At 35.9% G+C, this 16,651-nt stretch overlaps 2 protein-coding genes and 1 long non-coding RNA gene across 3 annotated transcripts; 2 read left to right on the top strand and 1 right to left on the bottom strand.

Annotated features, from left to right (window-relative positions):
* The first annotated feature begins 3,062 nt into the window (after positions 1-3,062).
* On the top strand, positions 3,063-4,521 carry LOC113503719. The gene is made up of 2 exons (XR_003401497.1): positions 3,063-3,249; positions 3,718-4,521. It is a non-coding gene; the product is annotated as an uncharacterized LOC113503719 (long non-coding RNA).
* Positions 4,522-5,486: 965 nt separating this feature from the next.
* On the bottom strand, positions 5,487-6,744 carry LOC113503717 (rhythmically expressed gene 2 protein-like). The gene has a single exon (XM_026885793.1). It carries the CDS (start codon positions 6,536-6,538, stop codon positions 5,804-5,806), a length of 735 nt encoding a protein of 244 aa, XP_026741594.1. The 5' UTR covers positions 6,539-6,744; the 3' UTR covers positions 5,487-5,803.
* A 293-nt stretch (positions 6,745-7,037) lies between these two features.
* LOC113503718 (selenoprotein K-like) lies at positions 7,038-12,792 on the top strand. Its single transcript, XM_026885794.1, has 4 exons — positions 7,038-7,230; positions 8,703-8,778; positions 9,519-9,596; positions 11,810-12,792. The coding sequence occupies exons 1-4, from the start codon at positions 7,212-7,214 to the stop codon at positions 11,901-11,903; spliced, it is 267 nt and encodes an 88-aa protein (XP_026741595.1). The 5' UTR covers positions 7,038-7,211; the 3' UTR covers positions 11,904-12,792.
* Positions 12,793-16,651: the final 3,859 nt, after the last annotated feature.

Below are 16,651 nucleotides of genomic sequence, written 5' to 3'. Positions count from 1 at the left end.
AGACTATAGATTCAGCAGATATAGGAAAATGTCTTTCATTACATAAAAAGGGAGAAAACATACCTCTTTAGGTGCCAAACACTCTCGATTTCGTCCGTTTATCATTATTGCCTCATAAAAGTCACTAATAGTCACTAAGTTCCCAATGAAACACACGTTTTGAGATAGGAACTTAAAAACAAAGCACGGATTTGTTGTGGTGAGGCCGGCCGATGGCAGAAAGGGTTCTCGAAAGAGCGGAGCCGCGCATGCGTACTCGAGCAATCGATGCAGCCACCCACCCCCTGACCCGGCTTGTTGCAAGTACATACTATAGACTAACGTCTATTAATGCATGTACCTATATAATAGATATTTTATACCCTTATTAGGAAAAAGAAAATCGCCTTAAAAATTACGACTGTAGCTTAGTTGTTGGAAACGTTCGGAGCATCAGTAAAACAAACGAAAGACACGTGTTGCAGACACGTGAGTGTTTGACAAAACTGTCAAACTGGATGGCTGAATGATCAGGCACGTTTGTCTCAAACCGAATCAAACTGAGTTTGAGTCAAACTTGTTTGTTTTGGGTGGTTTTAAAATATGTTAGGCGCAAGCATTAATAGGATAATTATCCTACACCTACCTGGCAAAGTAACAGGTTGACTTTTTCAAAAATATCCGTCATTAAGTACATATATATTATTATTTACTTATAGTTCTTCATTTAGAAACTTAACGTCTATCAAAGAATAATAAGAATAACCACATCTAATGTTAATAAAAAGGAAGTCCGCGATCCTTTAAAAAAAACATATATTACCTCTATCTATGTTTCAAAAGAAGACATTGCAACCGTCTTGAAGACACAGTTAGATTTTAAACAAAGGCTAGATAATAATGAGAATTGACTAGATACTTATAAATCCTTTAAAATATTCATATTCGACGCGCCTAGTTCTATCCAAGCTATTAGGTATCACAAGTGCACTAATTGCGAAATATCTATTCGGACTTACCGTTTTTTACTTACCTTTCAGCAGCTAGGGTCTGCATCAGGAGAATTTAAACCACTTGGTTACTAAATAACTGGTGAAAAATAATTTTACGATCTAAACTTGCACGCCATGCCCGAACTCAGTGCACCGAACCTCCTTTGCAGTTTACGAAGTTGCCATATGAAAAGTTGCTGAGAAAATTTAAATTCCCTTTAAAGGATGTTTTGAACTCTGGAATAAATGGATAATAATTTAAAAATTACGACAATTATCAGCCGAAAATCTAAGATTTAAATTTGCTATAAATTTGAATACCCCGCCTTTTTTGCTGGGGTATCCATTTATCATTTTTGTTCTGGTCATGTCACTTGGGCCATTTGCGCGGCCCACGGTGGGCGCCGTAGATATCGATTTTTCAGACATGTCTGTGTCTAGATATAATGTAGCAGCTAACGCAGGTCGTTGTCTGCAGGTGTCGTCAACTATGGGTACAAAATTCGCAACGCAGCCTGATTTTTTTTTGTAAGGGGAAAATTTAATTAGAAAATAAATTATTGTGATCCCTGATACATGTAATAAGGTCATGTGAGATGACATTGGTATACATGAAACCAAAAAAAAAACACTACAAGATGATTTCTATTAAAATTTATTTAGTCTTGTGAGTTTTTCAATAATGATGTCTTGATGTCTCTCCCCCTCTGCTTCAGTTTCGTATCACCTTTGTCTTCAGTCTTCAGACCTGTTATGGTCCTAATGATAATAAGACGTACATTGAATATCATTGGAAGCGGTTGAAATAGCTCTCAACAAGACCGCCTGCCGCCTTTCCCTTTGAATTTGGCTTTCAGTGGCCAAAACTATCGCTTCGTTAAGTATTGAAATATTAAGGAATTTAATTCTATCGTCGCACAAAACTTCCTAGACTAAGAATAAGTATTCGTGAATCACACTTATGCTTGACTTCGCGAGGATCGAACCCGCGACTCGGCGCGCTCACTGAGTTTGATGCGGTGATCTCAACCAGTCGGCTATCTTTGCAGTAAAGAGTTATTATGTATAATCACTTACATAAAAGTGACCCGCTAAATAAAGAGCCCAGTAGCGAAGGGTTGAACACAATGATGACAAAATTACGGGACTCCCCTTAGCAACGAAACCCTTTAATGTTATGAATACTTGTTTTGGCATCAAGCCAATACAAATAACCCTCGTTATTGGTACTTTGTAAGTCCCCATGGCGACAGGAACAGAGTTAGCAATCAATTACCTCCAGCCAGATTAGCAGAGGGACTACACAATGTTGTATCGCATTTGAATACGGAATCTTTTATTTTTCTTTTCGCAATAAACGACTCCCATAAGGTATTTACTCTTTATCGCGCAGGGTTCCACAAACATTCAGACAGCGTGCTGTTGGGGAGTTTGTTGCGCCGTTTCTTCTCTTACAACAAAAGCACCGTGTGACGTGTTCCCACCGAGTGGGAACCGAACCCGCGACCACCGGTATGACAGTCAGGGCCAGTGGCCACTAGCCACTAGCCACCAACAAGCCAGTCACGTCATTTTTTCTGCTAAAGCCGTGACAAGAGCAAAAAGGTAGACCGGTACTCAGGCAATACCTGTTCGAGACGAAAATTATAGTCAAGACAAGTTATTGGATAAAAAAAAATCACCTCAATTAAATACAGGGGAAATTGGTCTGAATATTAGATACTAAGCTAATTATAATCGTTATATACATAATGTTTATACTTCACACTCTTCGCTGGAGAGTTCAACATACACAATAGTCAATCACCAATAAATGTTGCTAACTTCTTAGCTAGCAAGGATCGTGATGGAGTTCTTCTCGATTCTTGTCATGAAATCCTTTTAATTATTAAGTAGTTTAATAAAATGTAACCTTTATTATCCTGCCTCGTGTCTATTTTCAAACTGAGCCATTCGAGGCATACAACAATATAAACGAATGCAAAAGAGGTAACATTACAAAAAAAACGGAGGCAGAAAAAAAATATTACTATTAATATAATTCAAAATATAAATGAATAAATTCAGTATACGTTTGAGCGCGCGTGGGCTAAGCACCCCTGGCGCCCCGGCCGAGCGTTAGCGCTCGGATATTCTAGATCGGTCCATTTGGAGCGAGGCGCCGGCAGCGAGCAGTCCTGGCTCTGCAGACGTAATTAAGTGTCACAAGCGGGGTCTCTGAACAAGAAGCTATTAAAGAACATGATGATGAACATCGCTCGTCTGAAAGCCCCACCAAGTAAGTGTACCTACCTTTAATGTTTATAATTTTCCCAGTAATTTTCCCTTTGTACTCGATATTGCGTGGGCAGTGTTAGTATTGATCTGGCAGTTAGCTTCGACGCAATAATTTCCTTTGCGCCCTAGATCGGGATTCTGAATATTTCATTAGTCGCGTCTGTCCCATGCATTATAAATTAGATCGGTGCCGATTGCAGTGAATACTTTGCCGATATTATGTACCTGTGTGTAACGTTTATTGATCGTAACTAACAATTCGACTGCGAGTGATATTCTTTGTACCCTAAGTCATGCTTGAGCTAACTAAATGTGCGTATCATCACGACTCTACCGCTGCCGGGGTTGGCAGAAGTGGAAACGCCCAAGCGGGTATTTGTCCTTTGTTCTCGTTCGTCTCTTTGTCCTAAAACCTATTGATTGCTATCTTCAGAACTAAGTGCCTAATATTTTCGTCTTCTCATTCCAGGTGGGAAGCCACCGGCCGACAAAAGATGCACTAAGCGGGTGGTTCAAGACGAGAATGGCCCTGAAGCGAGGATTAACTGTACCTCGCGTAAGCGGCCGCCTTTCCTTGTCGTAGAGAACTAAAGCTCCGAGTAACGACAATCAACTCCATGCAGTCGGGGATACAATCTGTTTCTTCTATTCTCTACTCTTCGATTCTTCAGGAAGACAATAAGCCTGGCCTCGACGTAGACTGTTGGGAGAGCGGGCAGGAGGGGGTGCGCCGTGCCGCCGCAGTCTGACAGGCTTCCAGATAACATCCGCGTCGGTGGAAGCATCGGGATACGAGGGGCCAGCTTGAGATCGCCTATTAACCTATAATTTAAAAAATCTTCAAATTTATCTTAATTTCTCATGATTTATCTATCTCATCCTTTTTCAAAGAACAGCGGTCCCGACTCAGATTTGATTGTCCTAGGAAAGAAATTAGGATTAGACTTTATCTTCCGGATTTGTCGTTGTAAGGTTATGATTGTAAATGGGAGTGTTCGGGTAAGCAGCTGTCACGCATCGAGTTAACATCTCTCGAAGTTTAGCGACGTCGCCGTGACAGAAGCCAGCTCGGAGGCTCTCATTGGTCGGCTAACGTCGACTAATTGACAATATAATGGCAACGGCATTTCCAAAAGGACTCTCAACGTTGGTTAAGTAGGCGATGTCCTGTACCGGGAGGACAAAGCCTAATAATGTAAAACAGGACGTTTAGGGTTCTTCTCATTTTTCTGAGCTTTGTGACACAAAGTAATTACATGGAGTAGTGAAAAAATATTGTGTTATTCATTTCATAACCATTCTCCTTTACCTGTAACTCCTTTACTGTTAGGTACCCAAACACAACATACATACTTGTACACACTCATAACACTGCTCATAAAATCAATATACACTTGGGCATAAGACTGGAAGTCGCTCGCTATCCAAAGAGGTCTTACTTTAAGACCTCTGCATATATCTAAAGTCATACCACTTCTTTTACTTTAATCATTTCTTTACAAAATTCTACCTAACTCACAGACTGAAATATTTTTCCCGCCTTGGAGTACTATATACTACTTGTAGTTTACATAAACTTCTCCTAAAGGTGGTAGACGCCCTGATAGCAAATATCTTTCAACATTGGTTCATTTTGAATACTATCTCACTTAGAAGTCTTTGAAAATGGCTTTCTTCAACCAGATATCAATACTTTTTAAGGCTACAATGTCATTGTAGGTATCAACACCACAGAAAACACTCTGATTCTACCACCTTTCACTTCTTTCTAAGTGCTACAAATGTGGCAAAGAATGAAATCAGGCAAGCACCCCAAAAGCACACTTTTTCATATTAACGAAAACCTGCTTTACTACTTACCAACTCATACTAATAAAATACAGACATTGGTCTCATAAGAACATGTGTAAATATAGTGTGTTCTTATATCTCCTCCTCCTCCAAGTTGCACCTACTAATCTGAAGGACCTATAAAAAAATGTAGCTGGCTCAAGCTGAGGAAGGCAGTGGAAAGGCTATCCGGGTATTCTTATGTTAATGTTACCTCTCTTCTGTGCGACATACTAAAGATTTTTTACAGTAGCTAGACACTGAATATAATTATTATAAAAAAAACTGTAAACATATGTATTCATAACTCATTAATGGCCTCAGGTTGTCTATTGATGACCCGTGAGGGTTTTCATATCAGGATACAATTGTTCACAGGTTTGAATAGTATTAATGAAACAAATAACATATTCAGATTCATTTTATTCCATAAATAACTATACACATTACATACTATTCAACAAAAAATCTATGCTAACATATTATAAAACCATGGATGATTTCATTGCCCCTGGGTATTACATAAAATAACATCTAAAGTATGAAAACAAAATGGTTCTGTTGCTGGCTACTCATGTTTTTTTTTTATTGTTATGGTCAGTACATTCTGCCAGTGTTATATAGTGACCAAGCAGGTTTAAACATCTTTTTATTCACAATGTTGCAAATTCCCAATATTATATCAAAACACTTGTATGTGATGCAGATAAGCAGCAACAAACAGATCATAATTTTAATTTATTCTGTTCTATATTCACAATCAAGTCGTTTAAATCTTTGAAGATATGAGATTGATTTAGTTTTTTCTCAGATTCCAGTTGTTTGTTTATTAGCAGGGCATGCCAGCCCGCCGCTCTGGCGCCTTCATAGTCCTTCTGTACATCATCACCAATATGCAATGATTCTGATGGCTTAACTGGCTTCTTACACAGGTCTATGGCTTTCACAAAAATCCGCTTGTCAGGCTTGCAATGCCCAAATTCATATGATGCCAATATAAAATCAAATTTATCGAGTAACCCAACTTTTTGTAGAATCTCATTCAAACGAGGATCAAAGTTTGATATGACTCCGATTGATAAGTCAAGAGTTCTCAAATGACTGATCAGCCTGTCGCTGCCTTGGGAGACTTCCCAGCATTTGTCTGTTCTGAATTCCTCAATTACTTTATCAGCCAGGCCTTTGATGTTGGTATTGGCGGGTAGATGATCTTTTAAAGTCAACGCTACAACTTCGCGCCACCAGTTTACCCACTGAATAGTGTTTTTTCCAAAGTTAGGATGTTCTATCCACATATTTTTAAAGTTATGCTTAAACTTGGCTTTGATGTCATCGGTAGCTCCCTTGAAGCCCGGGTACGACTTGGCTATCGTTATATAATAATGCCAGGGAGGCATCCTAAAATTCAGAAGAGTATTCGTTACGTCGAAAGTAACTAATTTGATACCTTGTAAACTCATTCTTGGAGGTTTTGGAACTGTTCCTTAGACCATTATGTAGTACAGTAGGTATCTGTTGTATCATGAAGAATTAAGTATTTTCACATGTAGCTTAATGTAAAACATTATTTAAATCTGTTCAAAGCACTACTATGATAAACTATACATAAATGTTTATTTTGATAATCTTTGACACCGTTGACTTTGAAACTCTTCACTCACAGACAGACTACATAAGAAAATACCATCGTTTTACGTTACGATTCGCAATCTTTTTATGTTCTTCTAGCGTAGATTTGATGATTCTCGTTAAATTAATAAATATTTAAAGCAAGGAATAGTGTATTTTTATTAAACATACATATATATTCAAAGCCATAAATTATTAAATTCTTACTACTACAATATAGTCACGTTTTGCTTTGTAAAAAACTATATGGCAACAATTCTAAATGTCAATAAAACGTCACCCGCCAAAACGAATCGAACAATACTACCAAATTGAAAAGTTTCATTTCATTATACAATTGTACATGAAAAAGCGCCTTCTTAACTCATTATCATTACAACCACCCACAGGGCTTCAGAACAGAAAATGAAAACATTGATTCAGTGCATGCATTCGCAAACAGAGAATTAAATCAGAAATTGCAAAATATTACAAAACTCGAACCTGTAAACTAAAGTGGTAATAATGGTGTATGTGAAAGGAGGTACGTATTATGAATCTAGTACAATCATTATTTTTTAATTTCTGTAATATTCCAGAATGTTTAGTTTTAGGCCACGTCAGTGTCACGTCAGACCTTGAACTACTTGCATGTCGTCATTGGTGCTTAGAATTTAGTTTTTACGATTATGTTGATATACAAATACGCAATCTTTTCTTTTTTTTCGTTTCTTTAGCTTATTGAATATATTTTATTACAATTTGCGTATCTATACATATTTAGGTAAACTAGGTACGTTGCTGGCTTAGTGCAATCTACTTGGCTTAGTTCTAAATACAGTTTTTTTTAAAAGCACCTATTCTATAAGAAAGAGGTTTAGCTTGTCAGAGAAAAAAAAACCTATCTGACAGCAAGTAATATTGAATGAGACTTGAGGCCCTTCATACCTTTTAAAGCCTATACAATTGTGCGTGTTATGTGTATAGACAAATGCAGAATATACCATGTACTGGGCCCCAATTCTGCTATTTACAATGGCCGATGAATCAAAAAAAATTACACTTTTCGTATTATCTTAAGCATTTTCCCTACACAATAATTGGAAATTCAGATTATTGTATTGGCAAAATATTCAAGAGAAGAGGAATAATTTCAAATTAAATTCAATAAATTGCCATTCATTCAACAGCCATTGTGAAATAGCAGAATCGGGGCCCTGGCCTGAGACATAATACATCCGATCTGTCCATCCAGTTCTCTGGAATTCTCTATTAGTGATGTGACCGCCATTGTATCCTTACAATGTGATTAATTTTTATTCTATGTCCAATATCTATACAAAACTGATTCTGATATCATAACAAAGTTTTTTAATTACACTATTGCCTTAAAAGAGAATCATAATATGTTCTCGGTTCAGGTTGGTGTGAATTTGAGTTGTCCTTGCTCTACCATATGTGACTCATGATCTGTGAATGCATTGCATCATATCAACTTAATTGGATATTTTGATAATCTCAAAGGACTGAAGTTGATGAATGATGCAATTTTAAAGTTTTCAGGAGAATAACTGTGATTACTTTTAGTTTTACTGAAATATTCATTTATGTGGTATCAATTTATTAGCTCCTAAATACTATTCTGTTGAATCACATAAATATTGTTGAGGAAAAAGTTTGTGAGACTTTTTGTGTGTTTTTACATTTCTTGATAGTTACACAGATAAAACAATTTGACTTTAACAATTTGAATTTGAAAACAATGTTGAGGGATAACATTTTTCAAATTGTTTTGTCGTATGATTTGGTGCTTTGATAAAAAAAACAGAGATTTTCATCAAACACAGCTAAGAATACACGCCAACTTTCAAGCATAGAAGAGAACACACACACATATACAGACACAGACACACATACTTAGACCCATGAAACTTTAAACAAGCCATCGACTTGGCGCCGGACATAAAAAATAGTTTTTCAGGCAGGTATCTAACCTGTTTGCGAATAACTTTTCAGATGGTACGATAGTGGAGGGCACTCCGTTCAGCATCACCGGCTGGTTCTGGGGTATCATCAACTTTGTTTACCTGTTGTAAGTGTATGATTTGAAATCTATTATTCTAAAAGTAATAACTTTCTTGTTTCTTCATTTCGCTATTGAGAAGATTTATACGAAAATGCATGGACACATGCACAAAGTCACAGAAGAAGCTTTCGTGATTTCGCGTTCGTGGCCCCGTGGTTCAGATAGCTACACCAAATTCTCTGTGCGCGAAGTGTCGCAGATTCGATCCTCACTTAGGACAAGCGGTTGTGTTATGCTTGTTCTGAGTCTATCTTCGTGTTAATGATTTGATAAAAAAAAATATAAATATATTATTTACTGTCTTATGAAATGTTACAGTCGCAGATGAAGCCCTGAACCCCACAGAATTCCCTGAGTTGTGGCGTACAATCCCTTTACCCCGTGACATCCTTAACCCAGTTACCTGGGCATCACGATTTCCCAGATAGACTGGTTGTCAGACTTTCAATCTTCTGTCTACCTGTAACGACTGTCAAAGATGTATGAATAACAGCCGGGAGTCGCCGGGACCCACAATTATACATGCCTTCCGGAAAACGGAGGAACTCGTTATGACAAAAGTGGTCACCCATTCACTTATGCAGTTATAGCTTAGCCACGAGCTCCTCCAGTTAATAACAACTTTTGTATGAAGAAATTTCTCGCAGGTGCAGCTATTACAACGAGCTGGGTAGCTCGTTATCACCTAATAGTTCATTAGTAAGTGATGACATTGTGTCTAAACCCATGTTAATGATACATTCCAGGTTCCAGACGATGATCAACCCGAACTACAACAAGCACGGCGACAAGTACGTGCGCGACTTCAGGCCGCCAGGAAGCGGGTCAGTACACTCTATATACGTACCAACTATAAATAACACTCGAAAATCGACTTTAAAATTATGCTAATAAAGTACGTAATTGATTGATAAAAAATGTCACCAAGATCACTGATTTTCGTTGTTATTTTTTTTCAAACGATTGTGAACTTTGTTTCGGCAGTTTTAAGGTCTCTTTTCGAGTGTTATTAGACAAATCTCTGAGCTGTGCTTTGATAACTGTGCCTCTGTGCTAAGGCTATGCAACTATAAACGCTGGCTCCCATGAAACATGCCCAAGTAATGACAAGTACCCCATGGCAGTAGTAATTTGCATGTAAAGAGAAGTTACGATTCTTTAAGAGATTATTGAATTGCTCTAACTTATTGAACAACGATGTCATTTCTATACAAAAATCGAGAGTAAGCAACTTTTAGTACGGTTATCAGTTTTGATGGGTAACCAAGTTTATTTTGACGACTGCTATGGCCTTACCAATTATACTGCATAGCGCGTAGTGTTATAATATTATACAACTTTTCACACAGCGCCATCTAGTTTCTAACTGAATAAAAGTTTGAATTATGAGTATCAGAAAGCTAAGCATTCTTATATTTCTCAATAAATACCTACATAACTTTTTAAATAAATTACAACCAAACAGAACATAATGTTCTTGCTCATTATACAAATATTTGACCGAGTGGGAATCGAATCCACTCACCACTAGGCTAACGCGTTAGAAGCGTCTAAAGCGAGTACCCACTTGCCCAGTGACGTTATTCACCTGTACATAGCCGACGTTTGTTATCAATCAATTTATTTTAAAGCCTCAAGGTCGCTATTTTTCACACCTTAATTGCTGTAATCGATTCGTCGTTAGAATCGATTTATCGATTGCCAATTATAGCGAATAGGTTCATAAACTCACAAGACTGATAAGGATAGGTGGTTAAATCCTAGTTTAAAATGTGTATGACGTGTCATCATTCCCCTGACCTTATCCCAATTATTTTATTTTATTGGTGTGTGTGCGACGTGTGGCGGGATCATCCTCGCGTAGGACAAGCATTTGTGTGATCCACGAATGCTTGATCTGTGTCTGGGTATCTCTGAACATGTGTCTTGAATAATTAAGCTAGAAACCGCGTCACAAGGTTTAAATTCTTGAAATGAATAGCCGTGCTAAAAATAGTTGCTGATACGCAGAACTAATGCATATTAAAATTTCAAGTCAAGCCGTTTAAAGAGCGTGGTAACTAAAATTGTGTCACGAGAATTTAATATAGAAAGAAAATAAACCATGTCTTCGCGTCCGTTCCTGATTAGCATGATTTGGGTCTGAAACTAGTCAAGCTATACTGATGAATAAAACTGTTATTTAAATAAATGATTAGGTTATTATATTTGCATAAAGCGACTTTTACCATTGATGTGTATGTGCATGCACCGCCATTTTACTAGTCTGTGGTAAGGCTTTTTCGACGAGTATAATTGAAAGCTAGGAATGGGAATGTTTATCTTAAATTATAATACAGCAAAACCCCGCTTTACAATATCTTACTTATGTGTAAAATGTGTAAGCTTATTTGTAAGCCTTTAGAGCCAAAATAGTGATTATAGTTTTATAATTCATTTCTAATACACATTTGGTTGTAATCAATTGATTTCTATAACTAATATAGATAATTTTATCGCTTGCGGCATATCATAATGTTAGTTCTTTTATAAGCCACGTTAATATAAGCTACTCGAAATACAAATTCTGCGCAGACGAAGTCGCGGGCACTAACTAGTCGCGTAGAAAGTTGATGACAGTAATATATTGTTGAGAAGATGTCATTCTCTCGCTGGCTATCATATATATTTTTTTATAAATTGCACCTTTTTGAGTTTGTTTTATTTTTATTTGTTAAATGAAGAATCATTCATTCTGCTTTAGCGAATGTTTGCGAATGCGTTTTACAGCGAAACCGTCACTGTGCGAAATGAAATTGTTCGAAGTACTGCTATTGTTAATATCAGTGTATTATTTGTTTAAAATTTATTATTCTATATTCTTAAGGTATTTTTTTATATGTATAACCTATTTTAGATCCCACTGTTGGGCAAAGGCCCCCTTTTCTCTTCCTGACCGTTCTATCTTTTGCAAAGGTTAATGTTGAGATAAAATAGGAGAAAAAAATTAATTTGTACTAGAAGTATGTTATCTAAGTATGTTTGTCGATGTTTCCAGGCCTCCAAAGCCGCCGTCTCGCAAGTTCGGCGGCTTCGGTCCGTCGGGCTCCGGGCCTGCGCCCCCGCCAGCCGGCGGCTGCGGCTGCGGATAAACATTAACACACACACACACACACACACACACACTCCTACTGCAGCCATAAGACTAGACATATACACACAGACCAACATATTGCAGGGAACATTTTTAATCTTCTCACATCGCTAAATTGCATGCAGAAGAAATTGCGTCTTAATAAGTCATGTGATTTAATTCTTTGCTATCCACATATTTGAGATATTTGACTAGCTTTACTCTTCAAAGTGACACATTTATTTGTCATGTGGTTTACTGTCACTGTCAAGTATAATGCAGACATATAGAAATTATGGAAAGTTTCTTCATATGTAATTTTGTTTTGTGATACTAGAATTTAGCCGAATTTGTTTTTTAACAAGCCTATACAAAATCTATAATCTATCTCTAAATAATGTGAATCTGTTTATTCCATCAGAGAGATTTCCAAAAGATTTTGAATCAGTATTTTTTTAATTTAATCACATCATTCAAAAGCAAGGAAGATAAGCACTTATGTATCGTAGTGGGACAAGAAACATCACTTGCTAGTAGCGTACTGGTAAGTGACGTCACACGAGATTTTAAATCACTGTGTCCCCTTAATTTTAGATATACGTATTCAATATTTTTCTGGAAATCTGACGGAGTAAAGAGTCTGTTTAGGTCAAATACTCTATTACTGTGCGAGTCTTGTACATTGCGTATTCGCATAGTTTTGGTATCAAAAGTCATTTATACATTGCCGGCAATGTATGTATGTTTAAATCTTTTTAGGTACCTATTTGAATCTCCTCGTTGAAGCTGTATGCTTGTTAATGCTTTTACTATTTTTAAATAGTCGTGTGGTCTATATGTTGGTCTGTGTTCATGAATAACGTTGTAATTTAATTATAATAATTATAGATTCTTAACGAATATTCCAGTTTTGTGTCTCTTGCTTACCTTGTTATGATACATTCCATTGAATCTAAGAAGTATTTTGTTATATTTATTCAAAATAATTTCATTGATTTCGTCGGTTCTTCCATTTTTTTGATGAAATTTGTGGAGATAGTTAGTATTTTAGATTATCTAATAGGTTATAGTTGTTTTTTCTACAAAGGTTGATGAAAGTAGGTGTATTATGTTATAATTTGCACATTTCCGCATTTAATAATATTGTATGTATTTGGTCATTGTTTAAAACGTTATGTTACGACAATAATTGTACGGTTTCAAAATGCTTTGTTGATCTGAGAGAGGGGGCAAGAAATTTTATGTGTTTTTATTCTTTAGTTAATTGTGTCTGTCTGCCTGCTGGGTGGGTGTTCCCTGAATTCTTTTGTGATTTTTTATTTTTTGTGGTATGGAGTCAGCCTGTTTATTTCATACTAGCTGTTGCCCGCGACTTCGTTCACGTGGTTATAATTTTCCCCGTTTTTTTTTCACATTTTCCATTGTATCTTCGCTCCTATTAGTCGCAGCGTGATGTTATATAGCCTATAGCCTTCCGTGATAAATGGTCTATTCAACACAAAAATAATTTTTCAAATCGAACCCTTTAGTTCCTGAGATTAGCGCGTTCAAACAAACAAACAAACAAACAAACTCTTCAGCTTTATATATTAGTATAGATTATGTTTTTAAATGTTTTCCTTATAGTGTACTCTATTTTGTTTTAGACTTTTGTTTTAGACTATAGATTATTACGTTTTTCTTTTAACGTCATAACATAGTCAAAATTAGCAGAGTTGCCAAAAATGTCGTTGTTCTATTTAATGTTATAACAAAGTTACTCAAAATTAGTAGAGTTGCCAAAAAAAAGTATTGATATAGATATGAATCAATATTAATACTTTACACATTTTTTAACGATATAACGTTTTTCTTTGTTCTTTACATCATTAAAATCCGACTATAAGTTTCTGTCCCAACCGGAGTCTTTAATCGCGAGTCGAACTGACGTCAGCGGCCGCGCATCTCGCTGCATAGCGCCGCGCTCGCGCCGTGAGCGGCGGAGGGGTCGGCGACGCCGGTGTCGCGGGTGGGGGGTCCGCCGTCGTCATCGTCATCATCCGTGCTCCCGTACCGGCTGAGTCGGTGCATACCGTGCTGACCGCGTCGCACTCCAGACTTAGCGTCGTTTGAAGTGACGCAGCATTCAGTGCTGGTTTCCACGCTGGTGGCAGTGCCCATCCACAATCTCTGTTAAAATTCGGGTGACGGCTGATTTCTATAGCCTCCCGTACTTTCCGCGGCACGAAGTATTATTCCCTCGCTAGTACGGAAGCTTTGTCGAATCTTATGTAGTGAGCCGTCCCCGCATTATTAAATCTAGTTTGAGACATTTATTTCTTATACTAAATATACATACAATTAGTAATAAACACTAGTAGTTTTAACATTAAACACTACTCGGTATACAATGTCTTGTAGAATTATACCAAAATCTATATTATAGTAGATAATATATATTTCACTTGTTTGTAATATTCAAATCTCATTGTAAATATTACTCGCATTTTATTCTCTACCTGTTTTGAACTCCAATACAATATTACATAACCTTCATGCTAAAAAAAATCTCAATTTCAATATGAATTATCAAAATTAATACTTTTATTTTAAATAAACCATTTTTCAGACACTTTAATTACTATTAAACAATATATTTTTTAGATTCAATGGACTTAAGATAAAAATTCCCTATTACATAATATCCTTTCATTAATTAGATTTAAAATTATAATAATATGCTATTAGATTAATTAATATATAAACAAATAAAAAAAAAACTAGATTTATTTGATCCTTGCTTTCTATAAATTTAAAATTTGATTTGCTAGACTTCATAGTTTTTTGAATATCATTTACATATATGTCTACAGTCAAATTTATTATTACAAAGTAATTCAGTTAGTAGTCAAACTTTTCTTTGAGATTTAAACGTTTTCAATATATCTAAAAGTATAACTACTGTATTGTGACTCCTTAATAACTTTTAACTATAAGTTTATCATTCCCTAATTCATTGATGTGGTAATGATAATATGTCACTATATATAGCAGCCTAATTGTTCTTAAACACATTCTTTCAATAGCTCAGCATCTACTCTGGATTCTTCATGTCTGTTCTCCCATAGAGCAGAGATGAATGATCCCTAGTAGATGCCCCATCACTTTGTAGATTAAAGTTCTCAAGAAGGCCTCTACACGTTGGACCTGTGTCCCCGTTCACGCCTTTAAAAAGGACCGGGTCTCTTCGCATGAAGTTAACCCGTGACATAAAAGAGATATGTCACTACGAAAAATACACTATAACGTGTTTGATAGTCACAAACATTCATGTCATCTAAAAACACTGTAATCTGGTAGGTTTTTTGAAAGATAAATATTATATGATTAGGAATAATACGGTAAGCTTTGCATCTATTGGATTATCAACATACAATTATCAATTGATTATGATATTAACAAAATTGTAAATTTAATTTAAATCAACAAAAAATGTTTTCAATGCTTGTTAGACGACTGGAAAATAGAAACCATACCATAGGAAACAACGAATTATATAAAGATAATCGATTATTGATAATTTCTGTCGTTGATAACATACATATGTAATTTGTCTACAAAATGAATAATTCTGAACCGAAAACTTATATTTCAATAGATATTAGATGATACATCTGTAAACTAAATGCTATTTTTAAAATCTTCTCAAAGACTTTCTTCAGCAATAAAAAATAAGAAAGAAAACTATATATTTTTAAAAAGGCTTTTAAAATAAAAACGAACATATGTCACTATTTACTTTATTGATAAATACTTAACAATAAATAATTAATTTACTAAAATATGTTTAGATATTTCATTTCACACACAATTTATTTGAATCTGATTTCTGTTACTACAAAAGTGTACTTTATGTCATACACTTAAGGTATATTTTTGATTAAGCTATATTTAATGGGCACTCTGTGAATATAATTACGCTTAAAATTATAAGTAATGATCTGATTTTGACAACATATGTCTAAAACAGTGTATTGGTCCCTAACGTTATACAAACATGGCATTCTATTACCTATAATTATTAGGCTTAAGGTCTATTATTGTACAAACAACAGGAAAAGTAGATTCGCGTCAGCTATGGCATTGAAGTGATTCAAATGTACGTGAATTGAAGTACCAGCTGATTCAGTAACGAGAAAATAGAATAAGTATTGAATGTCTACTTTAACTGGTGATTGCACACATAGCATTGAAATTTGAACCTTATTACCACGTGTTATACTAAGACTGTAGCAATTTTGGAAGAAAGATGTGATACTGAAATGGGGACCATCTTTGTCATAACGAGTTCCTCCGTGTTTCGGAAGGCACGTTAAATTGTGGTTCCCGACTGTTATTCCTACATCTTTGACAGTCGTTACAGGTAGTCAGAAGCTTGAAAAGTCTAACAGCCAGTCTAACTAAGGGGTATCGTGTTGCCCAGGTAACTGGCTTGAGGTCAGATAGGCAGTCGCTCCTTGTAAAACACTGGTACTTAGCTAAATACAGTTAGGCAAGATGATGAGATGTCGCTAAACACTGTCTAGTGTGCTTTCTCACTCCCACATTCCATGAGGCTTAGTTTAACAGATTGGTGTTTGGTAAGCATCTATATTATGTAAGATGTATTTTATCTATTTTTCAAACCGACTTCAAAAATGTTGTATTTTGTTTTTTTTTTTTGTTGTTCGTTACCTTAATGCTAATAATCGATCTGGTTGGACCGATATTGTTGATTATTTTTGCTTT

Source organism: Trichoplusia ni, chromosome 20 (genome assembly GCF_003590095.1).
Source record: "Trichoplusia ni isolate ovarian cell line Hi5 chromosome 20, tn1, whole genome shotgun sequence".
Taxonomy (NCBI): Eukaryota; Metazoa; Arthropoda; class Insecta; order Lepidoptera; family Noctuidae; genus Trichoplusia; species Trichoplusia ni.
This window is presented reverse-complemented; position numbering and strand designations above follow the sequence as displayed.